This window comes from Molothrus aeneus, chromosome 16, assembly GCF_037042795.1.
Source record: "Molothrus aeneus isolate 106 chromosome 16, BPBGC_Maene_1.0, whole genome shotgun sequence".
NCBI classification, from domain to species: domain Eukaryota; kingdom Metazoa; phylum Chordata; class Aves; order Passeriformes; family Icteridae; genus Molothrus; species Molothrus aeneus.
The window spans coordinates 10,770,004-10,787,429 of record NC_089661.1 but is presented as its reverse complement, the minus strand read 5'-3'; the positions used below and the strand labels follow the sequence as shown (position 1 = coordinate 10,787,429).

Sequence of the window (17,426 nt, the reverse complement as noted above, 5' to 3'; positions counted from 1 at the left end):
AGAGCCTGCTGTCTCCCTCAATAAACAAAGGACTGGCTTTGGGCACGTTGCCCGAAGTGTTGGTGCAGGGTGTGTTCCCATCCCCACTGCTCTGCCTGGCCTTTTAAGGCGATGTGACAGCGAGCTGGAGACGTGGAAAGGTGTGTAATTGTGTGTAATTCAGCTGTGATTAATGAGCACGAGGCTCTTCTGCAGCTTCCCTCTTTCTGCAGCATCGCTTGGATTCCTTCTCACCAGTAACTCACTGAGATTTTCAGAGTTTGGCCCCTTCTGCACTGCGGTGCAATCTCCTGCCAGCTCTTATGCTACATTAATTTAGAGCCAACTACCTTTCCAAATGTGCTCTGCACTGTGGAACAGGTTTTGCTTGTAAATGCAAGGCCAGATGTTCAGAAGAGGAGAGCTCCCGTTTGGGCATCTGGCAGTCACTGCTGGGCCACAAACCCATCACAGCTGAAAATCTGAAATCTCTCTGCTTAGACAACACAGTACTCAGGCTGGCCAGTTTGTGCACTGCTCTAAGAGGTGCCTTTCTCCATTTATTTCAGGAGTTCTTTCAAAACAGCACACACCAAGTCAAAGTCTCAGTTTTAAACCACAGCTTGTGCCTAACAAGTTATTTTGATTTCTTGCCGAGCAAGGGTTCACTTTCCAGTTATAGCTAATGTTTTCCTTTCCTTTTTCTGCAAAATCTGTTAACAAAGGCTAAATAAACAATGAAGGTAGGTCTACTGGCAAGATAAGAAATAGGTCTGATTTATTAATAAGTGTTTCTTTTCTTTTTCCAGTGACATATTCGATGCCATGTTCCCTGTCACACACATCGCAGGAGAAACAGTCATACAACAGGGTAATTCTTCCTGTCATTTGTTTGCTAGAGTCCTTTAATTCACATCTCTCCATTTGAGAATTCACCCTCTTTGCTAAATGGGAAGATTAACCATATTCCAAAGGCCTCCAAGTGTGCAGCTATATGATAAGTTCATGGATTCAAGACACATGCAGAGAACCCCAGTCTGGTGGATCTCCAGGGTTTCAAAGTGCTACAGTTGAATGTAGATAAACAGCACTTCCAATTAAAATGTTCATTCCTTAACTGAAGATAGTCAGGAAGTAAACCCCAGCTCAGGATGCATAAGGGTGGCACAGGCAAGCTGAGAGTAATTAGAGATGGAAAAATATTTTTATGGTTGTTGGGAATATTCAACACCTCATTGTGCTGCATCAGAGCTATCACACTTGGCAACTTACCTGCATGCCTGCAGCACATCAGGGAGGACTTCATTACCCTCAGGCTATATTAAAACCTCTTGAGTGTTTATCCTGAATGAAGTACTGAATCAATCAAAAGAGATAAATTAACGCAATTGAAAGGTATTAATAGCAAGAAATCATAGGGATACTTTGATTTATGAAGGCAAACAAGCAAAGATGTTTCAGAAAATTAATCTCTCTCTAAGTAATCTGGTGTTCAAACCTGTGCAAATATGTACAGGATTAAATACAGGGACAGGAAGTTATTGAATAGCTTGGCAGTCCTCAGGAAACAATCACCTTTTGTATTTTGCTTCCAGGTGATGAGGGAGACAACTTCTATGTGATTGACCAAGGCGAGGTGGATGTAAGTATGCTCTTGCAGTATAATATTTATTTTGAAGCTGCAGAATAAAATTGTGTGCTTTGGCAGAGAGCTTGAGCCAGCCACGTGCTGTGGGTCTGTCTCCTTTCTTCTTGAACTAGATTTCACGGGATTGGTTTCATTACTTTGCTTTTGTTGTGTTAAGTTATTTGTTCATAGTTTTAAATTTGGCATGTGTTACATCCTAGCTTATTTGTCCATTCCAAGCAGGAAATCAAAACCAAGCAAATGACATTATCTTCAGAGCCCTAACCACACCTGGAGGTGTGCAGTGTTTGGCAGAGCAGGCCACCATGCTGGAATGCACCTGAGGGTTCATAATGAAAATATTTTCTTTAATCAGTTAGCTTAGCTCATGTGTTGCTTGTTTTTGTTTTGTTTTTTTTTTTTTTCCAGAAATTGAGATACAGCCTCAGGCAGTGAGTTTCATCTTAGAAACCTTAATTTGCTTTTAAAATTAGGTCCAAATATAAGAACAATGCAGCATATTAATAAAGCAAGGATTATTATGAGTGTAAAGTGATCTGTTAGACCACAAAATGTTTACAGGAGTATGCAGTGGTTTAATCAGCAAGTCTTTGAAAAGAAGCTTCTTTCTGAACCTGCCTTCCAAATCATAAATTATTCACCTCCTATCATTTCTCTCCTGTATGAAACTCACCCTTTTGCAGTTTTGCTGCAAGCATGTATCCACAGTAGCTGGGTAGGACAGACTTTCTCATTAGCAACTTTACTTGTCAGATGCCCACATGAGTTTGGTTTGGCATATTTAAAGAAGAAGGTGATTTATTTTAAATCCAGGCAGGAGGCACAGAGTTATTTTAGTGAAAGTTATTTTCTTTTAGCGCTCTGTTTGTGTCAGGAGACCATCTAATTGGTATTGTTGGGAATTGAGAAACCTCACATGCTGCCTCTGCCTCTGGAAGTTGCTCCTCAGGAAATCCGTCTGACTCACTGTTCCTATCAGACAGCCCTCTCAACAGCAAACACTGCCACATCCACAGGGCCAGAAAATAAAAGGGCAATATTTATAGAACAGTGTTAAAATTTAGTTTTAAAATAATTGGCTTGGGACCGATAGGGAGCTAAATGAGTTCACTGGCTTTGAACCAGACCCGCAAACACGCAAATGCACATGTTGGAGTTATAGATTAATCCTCTTTAAAAATCATTTGTCCTCTCTCAACACCTTCAGGAAAGCTTTCCTCAGTGTTCAGCTTAGGGATAGTGAGGGGCTGAATGGCATCAGAAAACAGTTTGCAAAACCCTTGCAATTAATTGTAAAAGAGTTAATATTGCAAAAGAATTAATATTTTATATGCACATACTGCTCTTAAAGAACAGTGACAAGGAAGGGTTTCACTGAGTAGATTGCAACTCTGATTTCATGAGCATTATGAGGATTATTTCATGAGGATTATCATTCCCTACTCCCCTGTAGCTGCTAGGACAGATTAAAATGGACATATCCACCACAATGTCATCCTGACATTTACCAGAGACAGGTACAGACATCACCCGTGGGACAAATACTTCCTAACAAGACCTAAATATGTAATTTGGATTGTGCTTGTCCAGAGACCAGTGCAGCCCCTGACCATCTGTGCCAAACTCTGCTGTGACCAGCTCTCACCTCAGCACTCCCCAAGGAGCCTCCTGATGCATCTTCCCACTGCTCCCCATCTGCTCAGCTTGGTTCTTTCTCCTTCCTAAGCTTTTCCTAAAACTTCAACCCAAACACCCCCTGGATTCCTGTGCAAGGTGCTGTGCAAGGCAGGAGCCACAGGCTGGAAGTTCCCTGCATTGCCTGGGAAGCTGCAGGGAGGGGATCCCAGCTTCCCCCTGAGAGCAAGGTCTGTTCCAGGGCACCAGGGCAGGCTGAGCTGCTCCTGTGCAGGGCAGCAGCTCCCAGAGCCCCTGGGCAGGCACCATCACTCTCTACTTGGTGCTCCCCAGAAGAGTTCTGCCACTCTCTGGGCAGAACTGCAGAAATCCCCGCTGTCTGAGGAAACCCCAGGCCACTAGTAAGAGAGCTGCTGTTCATTTAAGCCTTGCCAGATACTTTTTTGGCGTGCTTCCATGCTTCTCCAAGAAAGAAAAGTGACTTGGAGTGGAGACAATTGACCCTGAGACTTAGAGCCTCGAGCCATTTTCTGCCTGGTTCAGCTGGTGTTGGCACGTGCACAGAGGCTTTAACCCCTGGCCGGGGTCTCTGCTGCCATTCCCTGATCTGCTTGGGAGTGGCAGGAATACCAGGAGTGGTGGATTCGAGGAGAAATATACTCTGGAATCATCGTGACTGATGGGCACCCAGATTTTCCATGCACAGACATAAAGGAGGTTGCAAGTGTCATCATTAAATCCCTACACATGGAAGAAAGTCATGACAAAACGGAAAAAAAAGCCCAATAAAATCTATCAACCAAGCAACCAAAACCAAACAGAAACCACCAACAAAGTGAGAATAACAAAATCAATGTGTGGTGTTTTGAGTTTAAAAAGCTGCAGCATGTAAAAGTAATTTTTGTTCGAGTTTTGGCACAGGCACCCCACAGACTAAGTAAGAACTTTCTAAAATTTTCCCTTACAAAATAATCTGAGTCAAATTAGAAGGACCATAAAATATTTTTTTAATATAATAGCACTTCATTCTCAACTCTTACATTTTCTTAGAGTATAAACAAGCCCCATTAACCCAGAATAAAATATCTGTACATTTTCTTCTGGGGGCCAAGGGAAGGGCACAAATTTTCATAGGTAAAAGAAGGATTTTATAATGAGGAACAGGTAGGCTTGGAAAACATTGGGTTTTCCTCTCTTCTACTGTATCCTACAAACCAGGTACACTTTCACCAAAGCTGGCATTATTGTATTTTCACAGTTTTCCTCCTTAGCACATGAGGGTTGAGGAGAATTTCACCTCATGACTGTCCCTGCAGATGGGTACAGGGCACACGAGGCAGATGGTGGCACAAACTTTGAAGTCTTAGAGGTCACTTGTCTACTGGAAGCTTTCCTGCTCAGACAAGTGGGAACGTGTGCCAAAAAGGAGCTGGCAGAACTTAAATTACAGTTTCCAGTAAAGATGTTGAAAGTACCTGCTAAAATATGACTTGCAAAAATCTCTAATCCATATTTCTAAGTATAAAGTGACTTCCTGTTTGTTATTTTAATCTCACAACCTCACATTTTTTTACTTTAAAAAGTGCCATAGACTGCCCTTTTCAAACAGATGTTTTTTTTTTTTAGACCCAGCAACTTCCTATTCTATTTAATGTCACAGCAACTTTCTCTACAGGCATTCTCAGGTTTTCTTCTTGTAAGACAACAGCAGCCAAGCTGTAGTATGGTGAAAATCAAAATGAAAAAACTTTTCAGTGTTTTTTTCTTTATTTCTGTATTTACTGTATAAATTTCTGTATTTACTGTATAAATCTCTATGTGAAGCTATGCATGAATACTGTGGACAACAGATAAAATTATTTCTTGATTGTAGGTCAAATCTTCCTGAAGCCCTTATTTGTATATACAAACTGTCTAATTTGTGTACACAAAGATGAAAATTACACAGTGTTTTATGTGAGAATACTGTTGGATTTTAAAACTAATTGTATGTAATGGTTAGATTCCATAGATTGCCTCTAGTTTAAATTCTTTCATCATCAATGATTTTTCCAATATTGGAAGGTTGCCTTTTGAAATTTGAAGCAGAACATTTTAAAGTTTGGAGTTTTTCAACTTGAACTTTTAAGGATTCTTAAGGCAGTCTCCAAGTTCATATGTTCAAATTCAAACTTAGAAATAAAATGCTGTCTTTGAGAAATCTACCCACATAAAAATACCCTTCATGTTTAAGGCTTGTTCATTTTTCCAAGAATAAATAAAACCCATCTTCATTTTTAGAGGACAAATAGTAAGGCTTGACAAGACACAAAGCACAAATTATTACAAACAGATACAAGGGAGAGGATTTAAGACAAGAATTACCATGCCTGGAACAAATTAGATTGTCCACACAGATCACAAAGTGGCAGCACAAAAAAAAATTAAAAATGCTAGAAGTTAACTTGAAATCAGCAATACAAAATGAAAGGAAAGATAAATTCACTCTAGTGAAGCTCAGAGGTAGATGTTCCTATCGTTCCTTCAAGGTAAAATGCTCATGGCAAGGTTCCTTTTGCATCTCCAGAGAAAGAACATGAAGGTGAGGGAGGCCCAGATTAATTCCTGTGGCACTGAATATTGTATGACTCTGCAAATTCTCCCACAGTTGGTGCCCAGGGATATCACAGCCCATTTGCCTCCTAAAAATATAATTAAATGAACCAAATTGTGTGATTCTCAAGCCCCCAGAAACTGCAGTGTTCATATTAGATGATGGAACCAATAGAAACAAAGTAGAAATATATTGTAGAAATAAAGTACTTTTGCTCTGTGAAAAGTAGATGATCCTGATGGCTTGGTCATATCTGGGCATCTGCACTTCCACTTTTCCTTTTTTCCTCCTGGAAAGAAGGTTCCAGGTCTTATGGGTCTGTGACTGGCAGGTCAAGTGACAATTAGGAATAATTCATTTATGTACTCGCCACTTTGGTGAAAGTTCACAAATGCCTAAAACTGGCTCAGCCAAAACCTCAGCCCAGCATTTTTTAGGATAAATAGGGAGATCATCTGAGCTGCTGCCATATAAAATCGACTTTCATAAGCTGTTCTGAGCCTAAAATAGCTCTGCTTCCCACACCTTACAAACAGAACTTCTTTCCTTTCCACTCCTTTTTAAAAAATCTATTTTGAAGGGATTTATAGTGCAGCTGAACTCTGTTAAAGGGCAGGATGGCTTTGAAGTGTGCCATCAATGCACTTTAACTTCATCACAAACACAGAAGTTGAGTGTTGACTTAGGCCTTTGCAGAGAATGACGTCCAATGGTTTTGCTTCTAGAAAACAACTTATTCTCAAAGTGTTTTCTTGTTCAGAGACTGATATTTGAAATGACATTTTATTGGGGCAGTGAGTGCTGGGCCCAATGACTGTCAGATCAGTGATCTGGTCTCACCTCAGAGCACTTTAAACCTGACACCCTTAGGGTGGAGGAATGACCATTTGCATAAACTGTTTAAGGCAAGATGTCAAACATGTTTTGTACAGTCTTGTCAAGCAGGACAGCAAAATTAAAGGAGTTTTAGAGCAGTTCAGTAGCAGCCTCTCTAAATAACAATAACATTTAATGCAACATTTAATGTCCATCCTTCACTTGCTCAGCCTTGAGTTCTACCAGCATAATTCCCCTCTCTGGGCTGCAGTCACATCCTGCACACTGCTTTAGCAAGAAATGTCACCATGTTGCTTAAAAAATATGTGTTGGAATAATTTTATATTCCTGCTTATAATTCAGACCCTTCTGCAGTAACAAAATCTGTGTTGTTCAGAAGAGCATGTACTCTACACATACACATGTATTTTTGGTGTGCTGAAAAAGAGTCAAGGGTACCATGTCAGCTGACACTCAGGATGTCATCCAAAACCCATTGGAATTTAGATTTTCCCCACTATCCCTGAGACTTTCCTGAGAACACATGGATTACTGTAGTGTAGCAAACCCAGTGACCCCATCCAGTGAAATTCCCACAGAAGGAGGGTGTCCCTGCAGTCAAATATGCATCTGGGCAATTTTGCAATGAACCAGTAGAGTTTAGAAATGTTCATACATTCTCACTATGTTACAAGCCTTTCAGAATCCTCATTTTATTCATCCATTTCTCCTGCTTGTCTCACAAAAATAAAAAGGAAACCACAGAATTACCCGCTCGTTTCACCAGGAAACTGCTTGGGTTTGCCTGGCTTTTTTAAAAGTTCTTTTTTTGCTTTCATTTTTTTCATCATGAGGAGAATCAAAAGTAGATTCAACGTTCTGTGAGATTTTCTTTCTGCGGTGAGTGTGAAAGTTTGAAAGGGAAGGCTGTTGCTGTTCTCTTGTGTGATATTCTCCTGGGTGACATTCATCCTGTCATGGTGATGAAATGAAGCTTTAGCTTTTGTGGCTTCAGCTTTTTCTTGGCAGTCTGCAACCACCTGCCTGTTTGGGATTATTTTTACCCTTTATTTTTTAGCCCCTTGATCCTCAGGTGTTCCAGGAGCACCAGGAGCCACCACATTGCCTGGAGTTCAGCTGCTCCTTTTCAGCTGATGCCCAAGAGGTCTCTTGATCAGCTGAACTGCTTCGTGGCCTCATCCATCTCCCACTGAAGCAGCATTTCACTGGCCTCAGTAGGAGCTGGAGCAGATCTTAATTGAATATTGTGAAGATAAATTGGGATTGATTCCAGCTGTATTTTGTATTATGCCTTTTCATCATAAAACGAAGATGGAATTAAAATTAATACTGACATTGTTGAGTTTTGACCCCAGTTCATTTATTTTGGTCACCATCTTTTCTCATGCCCAGCTTGAGCACAGCTCTAATTCATGCATTTTTTAAAAACTGATAGTTTATTACTCACTAATTGGTGTCAGGTTATGCTCTTTGCCTCTGCAAAACTTTTCTGCTTAAGATGAGAATATCTGCCTCTTTTTATATTATTTTTCTTTACAGAACTTCCAAGCAAATGAAATTAATACTGGTTGATTTCCACACCTCTAATTCATTCATTTTTAAAAAACTGCTGGTTTATTACTCACTAATTGATGTCAGGTTATGCTCTTTGCCTCTGCAATGCTTTTCTGCTTAAGATGAGAATACCTGCCTCTTTTTTCTCATATTATTTTTCTTCAGAGAACTTCCAAGCAAATGAAATTAATACTGGTTGGTTTCTGCTCTTACTGGTCTGTAGCAGGTTGGAATATATTCTGAGTAAATGCACCCAATCTTTCCTGCCCTCCCCTCCAAACTCACAGGCACAGTGCCAGAATTGAAAGGGTTTATTGTGTAGTTTATAGCAAGCTGCAGAATGCAGAGCCCACAGCAGCCTTTGCATGCACTCTTTTGGCTCATGAGCAGCATTGTTCATGAGTAAATAGTAAGGAAAAAGCTGCCCAGCAGAAAACACCTGCATGAGTCCTCTTCCTCCAGGGAAGATGTCACATAGCACTCAGGTGCAGGAATTCTTAAGTTAAACATCATCCAGGACAAATATAGCAATAGTGGTATCAATCCATACCATGTTCCAAGAGGATATAGTACCTAAATAGGATGTGGGTCAAATTCTGCTTCCTGAGTTCTCTAGAGCTGATGTTAAAGGGTCATTCTGCTTAGAGCTTCTCAAGTCCAAAGCCCTTAGTCATCTTCACTAAGGGAGATCTGTATAGTTACATTTAAATGGGTTTTGAAGGCACTAGGCTTAGGGAAGAAAAGAAAAAAAAAGTTTCTTTTCAAAAGATATTTCCTTGTTTTGACTGTTTTTCATTTCATGGCCGTGGCACATTTCAGTAATCCTCATTGCACATATCAACAAACCTTCTTTTCAAGACTGACAGTGTTAATAAAAAGCCAAAGTTGTGACAGTTCTGCTTGCTGACTGCCTGAGCCTTGAACACAAGGGGGAAAACATGATGCCAGCTAACCATGGGAGCTGAAAACCCAGAGAGTAAATAAAGTCATTGTACTGAAGCAAGACAACTTGAAATTCTGTCCACAGAGCAGGTTGTTCCCCTCTTTGGGGACCAACTGTCGGAAGCGTCACGCTCTTGTTTTTCCTTCTGTGTCCCCAACATTGACAATTAGAAAGGAAATTGCTAACAGCCTTTTAGGCAGTGAGGAGGAGAACTCCAACTCTGCTTTTGATTCTTTTGTCTTGTGCTGTGGTAGGTTTATGTCAACGGGGAGTGGGTGACCAGCATTGGGGAAGGAGGCAGCTTCGGGGAGCTGGCGCTGATCTACGGAACCCCCCGGGCTGCCACCGTCAAGGCCAAGACAGACCTGAAGCTCTGGGGCATCGACAGAGACAGCTACAGACGCATCTTGATGGTGAGCTCATGGGGAAGGGCTTCCTTGTGGAGTGGGTATTTTGTACTTTCTTTTGCAGCTCTGTGTTCAGAGTGCTCTGGTGCTTCCACGTGAAAGAGAGCGGGACGTGGCAAAATCACCGAGTAGCTGAATGAAGTGAGCTGAAAGAAAAGGGGACAGGATTCAGCAGAAAGGAGCTGAGTCAGAAATGCAATTGAGAAACATTATGCATAACTGTTCTGTGAATGAAAACCTCAGGAGGCCTCTGTTACCCACCAAAGCTATGCAAATCCTCTCCTTATCGTGAGCCTGGAAATATCTCTCAGCAGCACCCCTTGCCTGTGAAGTCTTTGTCTGATCTTGTATTACATTCCTCAAGGCAGGTGATAGAAAGTAAATCCAGCTCCACTAAAATAATAAAAAGTCTTGCTTGGACTGTGCCCTCCATCTTTGTTAGCCAGCACCCAGCCACACATACCTTGGGTCTGTAGCTGCTAATGATTCATTGCTCTGCTCTTTTCAAACTCCCTCATCCCTGCAGCAAAGCTCTGCAGACCTTTGTGGCACCTGGGGCGTGTGCTAGCTTATGGATTTGCTGTTGGTTCTTCAGTGGTGAGTTTATAATGGAAACTTTGACAGATAATTAACTTCAGCAAAGTCATAACTTTTTTATGAGTTTGTTTCCAATGTCCATGTGCATATCTTCCTTCTCCATAAAATATTCCTTTCTTTTTGATAATTAACAGACATTACTCTGTGTAAAGCTTATTTCTCAATAGGAGTCATCTCTCAAAGCTGCATTCTTCCATTCTGATCCGAAGGAAATGACACTGTGCTCTCAGACTAACAATTTTGAGATCATCTGTATTTCCAGTGGGTGTTACAGAAAACAGAAAAGCCAGCAAAGGAACTGAGTAGATTTTACCCTTAAATGATTAATTCTTAAGCAGCAGGGTAAAAGTGATCTTTGTTTACCCTGTGTGATGGCTGTTGGGTGTCTGCATGAGCACTGCTGGTTTTCACTCCCGATTTCATGGGCTGAGTTCAGTGTCACATAAACAAACATCACACTGGCATTTAGGAGAGTATAGCTGATGGAAATTTATTCTACCCCAAAATATTCAGCCTGATGGCCCCAAGACAAATTGAGGAACAATTATGAAAAGTGGTTTGTCTTCTCTCTTGTGGGTAAGCAGCATGAATAGTTTTGAAAGGTTCCCAGTGCAGGCAAGCAGGCAGAGGTACTCCTAAAACTCAGAGCAGGAGAATTTCTAAAGAGATGTAAGAGGCACACACAGCTTATTTGTCCCATGTCCTACAAGGGTGCAGTGGAGGGGTTTTGGGATAACTGATGTGGTGAACCTGCAAGCCACAAGGAAGAATCCAAAATTCAAAAGTGAAGGAATGTAGGAGGGAAATAAATGTCAGGACAAGGCACATATTCCTTGTCTCTCTAAGCAGAGCTGCCTGTGAGCTTGTGTAAGGAATTGAAGGGACAGGTTCACAGGCTTTGCAGCCTGGAGGTGATTTCAGTGCTGGTGTTGATGGAACTAGAGGTACCTAAAATCAGCCAGCCCTGTGAGCTGTCAAGGTTGGTCATGTGTCCATTATCACCTGATAGCACAATTCAGAGGATGAATATTTGATGCAGATACAGGACTTTGCTAAAAGGATTTAAAGTCCCAAGTGGGAAAGACTGTGTTTTTAATGCTAGTTTGGTTGTACATAGAAGCTGAATATTATGGTTGTACTTCTGTTTGATTCTAGTGGTGCTAAGTGCTTTTCCAATTAATTTACATGTTCTCTGGACCAGTGCCTGCTGTACCTTAGCTAGCAAGCTCAGTTTCTGCAGTCAATGAGACATTTTGAATAACATGGATATATTTCTCTCCCTCTCTTGCTTCTTGTGTTTTTTTCACAGTTGTGCCCAGTAAAAATTGATGTTCTGTTGCACTGTGTTAGACACCCAGACAGCATTATTAGTACTGAGATAGGAAATATTTCTTGGTAAATGATTTGCTGCAGGTGTGGAAAATGTCCAATTTTAAATGCAGCCCGTGGTGAATGCAATTTACCCATCCACACTGAATGAATCCTCTCACCTTCCCATTTATTTGTAGGTGCAGGATGCATAACTTTGTTGCTGTAGGTGAAATGAGACTTTGTGCAGTCGTGTGAGGGCAAGTCCAGTGGCTCTCTGCACATTTCCTCAAGCCTGAGAATTAATTACATCATGTTTCAGTGGCTGCATCTCATACCTGGAGCTGACTCCACCATTATGGGGCTGCTTTTGCTGTGCTCAGTTCAAGGGTAGTAGTGGCTGCCTCTCAACTCCCAAATACATGGTTTCCTGCCATTTAGCCTCTAACTGGGTATTTTGAATGTATAAATACTTCTGCCTTTAAATAAGGAGTAGTAATGCTAAGGGTACCTTTTGAAGTGTATCATTGAAGATGGTTCCAAAATTTGGGAGCAAGTGGGTTTCTCTTTCCTTATTTTCTGGTTTCAAATCCTTTTGTCCAAGGAATAAATGACCATTTTCTGCCAAAGATTTTTGCTGTAGTCAGATAAAGCCCCTCCATAACCCCAGATAGTTATTTCTCTTGTCTGCATTCCTTCCCTGCCATGACCAGCCTCGTGTTTTCTCAGTCAAGTGTTGAAATTTTATTCAAGTTGTAAATATTTATTTGCAAATCATGCCTTCAGATCCAGACTTGCCAAAAAGATTTTATCCTGTCATGAGACACTTGACTCTCCACCTCATTTCTCCTTGCAGGCTCTATTTTGGTCCTTTGCTTTGCCTTTAATAATTTCTTGGTTTTATTTCTGCTTAGTGCCATTTTCCCCACTTACGCGTCTAATTGATCCTGACTGGTTTATGATATGAATAAAATGTATCTCAGGAGGTTTGCAGTTTGGGGTTTCCTTTTTATGGATGGACAAAGCCTGATGCAGAAGGCTCCTGCTGGCTTTTTGTTACACTTGTCATCCATTTATTATTTAGCCTGTCCCAGAGGAAGTTTGTTGAAACAGATACATTTCTTTATATTTCATGTCTCAGCTTAGGTACCTTGATGGCTTGAAGGTCACATTCAAGTTTGTTTTAGCAGCTGTGATGATTGTAAATGTTGGGATAGGTCTTTTTGTCAGAAAGTGCAGTGAAACTGCAGTCCATGACAAAGTATTACACCATGAAATTCATTGTATTACGTGGGGTAAAAAAACCCCACTTCAACACATTCCCTCTGTGGCGCACTCACAAATTATCTGTCCATCTGTGTGTTCAACTTATTTCATAGAATCATCTCTGCTGGGTTACATACTTTTCACTCTCTTGCAAATTCTTTTATGTATATGTTCTCTGTGTGTGTGCACACGGGCACAGACACACACACTTGTGTACATATTCAACATTTATTTACTTACATTCTTCTGGGACAGAGCAAAGGATTTTTTCTGCCATAGGCTTCTCATGGAATTCAGTTGCTGCCCTCTTCTTTGCAATTTGGATTCGAGAGCATCATGGAATGGGGAACATCCCAGGGTAGTACAATATTTGTATTCTAAATATAGCAAATACCACAAATACCAGAGAAGCAAATGTCTCTATCCCAACATCAGATTGATCCCCTAGACAATTCAGTTCCCAGACTGAGAAAATTTGAAGTATTAATTTCTTGCAATTTCTTCTTTAGGAGGACTTGATCCAGGATAATTTAACTGCCCTCTAGTTTCCATGGTCCAAGGTACCTGGATCTGAGAGTGGAGCTGTGTAGGATTCCATACATTTGGCCTATTTGGCAAACTGCTCACAGAAAGTGAGTTATAACATTGGTTTGTAAGTTGTGACAAATCAAGGATAGTCAGTTCCTAATGTTATACTTCATTTTATTTATGCTATTTTGGGTTTCTTCTGCTGTCTTTTTACAGCTTTGAACCCAAGAACAAATTCTTTAACAAGCAGGGTTTTTTTCAGCTGAGATAAAATAAAATTAGGAGGATTTTGGGTTGCCATAAAATGTAGGTTGTGTGGTGGCCAAGGCATAAAGCAACTCCAAGGGCTGCAATCCACCTGACATCTGTGGCATAGAGCACCAGGACCGTGTGGGCTGCTTGGTGTCCATGGCCAGGATGCACAGGGGCTCTTTCTTTTATGCTCCAAAGCATCATTCAGGAACAGCTTAACCAGGGATTAAATGGGGCTGTGCAGTCCTGAAGTCCATTCTGGTGCCTCCTGCCAGGATAACTCTTTGTCTGAAACTTGAGTCATGCTTTGCCTCTCAGTAGACATTTGTTTGGCTTCTTACTGAAGGTGGGGATTTCCAGGAAGGACTCAATCAGCTCCACCTGAAAAAAAATGAATTGGAAACCAGACACAAAGAGTGCTGGAGGGACAAAGAAAGATTGGACTGGAGGAATGAGAAGAAAAAATGGAAGAAAACAGGGAAAGGGCAGTTGGAAATGAGATGAAACAGATGCTGCATAGGAACTCAAGGACCTGTTACAGTCTCTGGGGCATTCATTTTCCCCAGCCTGTGTATTGCTTAAGCTAAGCCTAGGGCTTGCAACATTAAATGGTCCTAAAAATGGCTTTGAGGCCTTTTCTGTGTGGATTTGACGAATGGGAGTGATCTTGTTTCTCCTTGGGACTGTCTCAGGGAGGAGCACTGCAGCTTAGAATATTAACAAGGCTTTGTAGTTAATGGGAGCCACTGCCTTTGAGGAGATGAGCTTGTGCCTGACAGCTCAGAGCCAGGGAGAAAGTGAACAAAGGAGAAGGGGGAGAGGGAGAAGCAGCAACTATTGAAATAAGTTATTAATAGGATAGAAAAAAGCAGAATTAATAAAGACTTTTTAAAACATGCCATCAAGAACCTTGCCAGTGCAGAATTATTCATGTACATTTACTATTGTTTTTATCTGGCTTAAGCTGTAAGATTTCTACTGCTTCCCTTGGGAAACTTTTCTGCGAGAGAATAATTCCTTCATTGGAAAACTTTTTTGATATTGATCTTAAATTAGATTTTCTCGATTTTCTCCCATTACTTTGAGTTATGTCAAGTTCTGCTGTACTGAATTGCCCTCTCTTTCTGTCATATATCTGTAGATAATTATCACTGTCTACTTAAAACCCCTGCCACAGTGCATGCTAGCTATGAGGACGACATACCTATGATCCCAGTGCTGAGCCAACAAATACAGGCTGGATTTGTTTTGCTCCTTCCTTATCAGCTCTCCCTGAGTGTTTTAGCATTTCTTCAAGCTCTGTTGGATTTGGGAGCACATTTCTGGAGGAGAGGTACTGAGACAGAATGTGGCACACCAGGCGCCGTCACATCTGAGCCACGGAGATGGAGCCTCTAAACTTCATTCCTGGATGATATCTTTGCCTGTGCAGACCAAAATAGCCTTGGCTGTGTTCTTGTTGCAGTCTGATGCAGGTCTCACCTCCTGTCTGTGAATCTCTTTCAGCTTTACAACTTGCAGGTCTTCTGTATGTCAAACATCTCTCCTCTGGATTTTTTTTATTAATTATATTTTCCAAATGGATGCTCATACTATTATTTTCTTCCCCAATTTCTAATGTCTCCAGGTCCCTTTTTGTTATTTTCCTGCTCTGGTGAACTTTCAGCATCTCATAGTCTGTAAATGTTGGTACTGTCTTAATTGCTGCTGCTTCTAGGAGCTCCATGAAAATATTACAGGAGGACAGACCCAGCACATGTGCCAGGGAATGCACAGGTTCTTCTGCAGAGGGCACCTGAAGGGTAGGAGAGGAGATTGTGATGCTGTTCATAGCCCTGGCCTCAGCAATTTGGGTAAAGCAACTAAAGAAAACAAGTGTAAGAAGGACATCAGAAGTCAGAGGTGACATATGCCTGGGAGGGGATAAGAGAGGAATATCAGGCTGGCCAAAGTAGGTTGGAAGGAACTAAAGAGGATCTTTAAGATCCCTTCCAACCCAAGCCATTCTATGATCCTATGATTCTATGTTCTCCCTCTGTTTCATGGGAGAAAAGATGGTTAATACCAAAGGAAATAAACACATGGTTGGTTGGCTGTAAGTCCACTGCTGGGTTGTTTTTAGCTTGCACTTCAGTACTGATCTCTCCAAATCCTTCCCCTCACTCTGCTTGTGAGAGCTGGAGCAGGAAAATACACTCAAATAAAGACAAAGTGCATAAGGGTGAGCCAGGCCTCTCCTGCCTGGAACTGAATTTGGGATTTGGTTGTGTCAACCTGGATCCAGCCTCAGATGCTCTGAAAAAGCAGAGAAAGCTCCTGTTACCTGGAGCCTGCCTGGGCACCCTGAGATGAAGCTTTACCACCCCATGGGCTGCTGTTTGTCTCCTTGAGGAGAGAGGGAGGGAGGGATGGAGGATGAGTCAGGAGCCATCAGCTGGGTCACCTTGGGGTTCAGTGCATGTGCTGACAAACAGCAGCCCCAAGCCCCAGTCACCAGCTCTTCCCGTGTTCTCCCTCACCCCTGTGGGATCATTCTGACAGGGGATATTTAAGGCAGTGTAGCTATGCATTAAGAGGGGTTCTAGATAGTGTGACAATACAAATAATTGTAACAGCACATTTAATTAACCATTTCCACTTCAGTTTTGCTCTTGCACTTGTCTTCCCTGTGGATTCCCTACTGCTGCCCTGGCTTGGTTTAACCAAGGCATAGCACACCTGTGTTCCTGTAGGAAGTGGTGGGCTCTTTCTGTCTGGGCCAGGTGGGACGGCTGCAATTCCCACCTTCCTGGTTCTTGTCTGCATCTCTAAATATTCAAAGCCGTGGTCGGGCATCACTTATGGCTGCTGATTACTGCTTCTTAAAATTCATCTGCGTCCGCAAGTCATTTAAAAAGCATTTTCCACATCTGTCCCTGGGTGTCCCAGCCCATCAAACTAAACCACCAATCTGGTTTTCCACAGCTGTCAATTTTGCTGCTCTCATTTCCACTCGATTGCAGGGAGGAAAGCAACAACTGCTCAGTGTCCAGTTTTCCATTCTTTGTCTCCCAGCGAGCTGTCAGAAGCTGGCGTGGCTTGCAGAGCCTCCTGTGTTTGAAGTTCTCCACTTTTTTTCTTTCTGGCACTTCAAATGCTGCCGGGGCCCCCCGAGGTTGAGCACCAAGTCAGTCAGACAGAGGGGTCAGAGCGGGGTGAGCGATGCTATCACTGAGCAGAACTGTCAGCACCAGCCCCGAGTTACAGCCGGGGTGCGCAGGGGAGCCTCGGGAGCTGCTGCTGCTGCTGATCCACAGCTACCTGGGAACAGTGGCAGCTCCTGCTGGGGCTCTTTGGGAGAAGGGGTGACCCCAGGAGAGGGGCACAAATGGGAGAAGTCCCCAGAGGAGAGCACCTGGCAGCTCCTAGTTGGAGCCGAAGCCCGTTGATGCTGCTGGAAGGATTCGTGGTGCTTTGGGGGTTGTTGCAGCCCCACCTGCACAGCACTTGTAGGAAGAGGGATGATATTTAATTCTTGAATACATCAGCTATTCCCATTTTCGTACCCAAAACACTTCTGGATGCTTTCACACAGGAGGGCAAGATGTTTCTTCTCCTTTCCCCTTCTCTATTCCCAGCACGCACATGTGGTCACTCGGAGGAGGAGGAGAAATAGAGAAGTGACTTTTTCTATGGCAGACACTGACATTTGCTTCCATCCTCTCTGCCCAGTCTATGAATAAATGGCATCTTTGTTTTCCTTTTCTTGAGAGGATCAATGTATCATCCTTGTGTTGTGCCTTGTAGGTTTGAGTAGGAGGCACCAGGCAGCCTTTGACATCCCCAGGAAATCTGCCCAGGCTGGAGGGATTTGGGGTGTCACCAGTGTGGAACCAACTG

The 17,426-nt window shown here is 42.2% G+C and overlaps 1 protein-coding gene across 1 annotated transcript in view; it reads left to right on the top strand.

Annotated features, from left to right (window-relative positions):
- The window catches only part of PRKAR1B (protein kinase cAMP-dependent type I regulatory subunit beta), a 93,134-nt gene that overhangs the window by 51,626 nt on the left and 24,082 nt on the right, over positions 1 to 17,426 (top strand). The window contains exons 5-7 of the mRNA XM_066560682.1: positions 789 to 850; positions 1,575 to 1,621; positions 9,444 to 9,602. Of these exons, the coding sequence (XP_066416779.1) occupies positions 789 to 850; positions 1,575 to 1,621; positions 9,444 to 9,602 (268 nt within the window). The remainder of the gene's footprint in view (positions 1 to 788; positions 851 to 1,574; positions 1,622 to 9,443; positions 9,603 to 17,426) is intronic.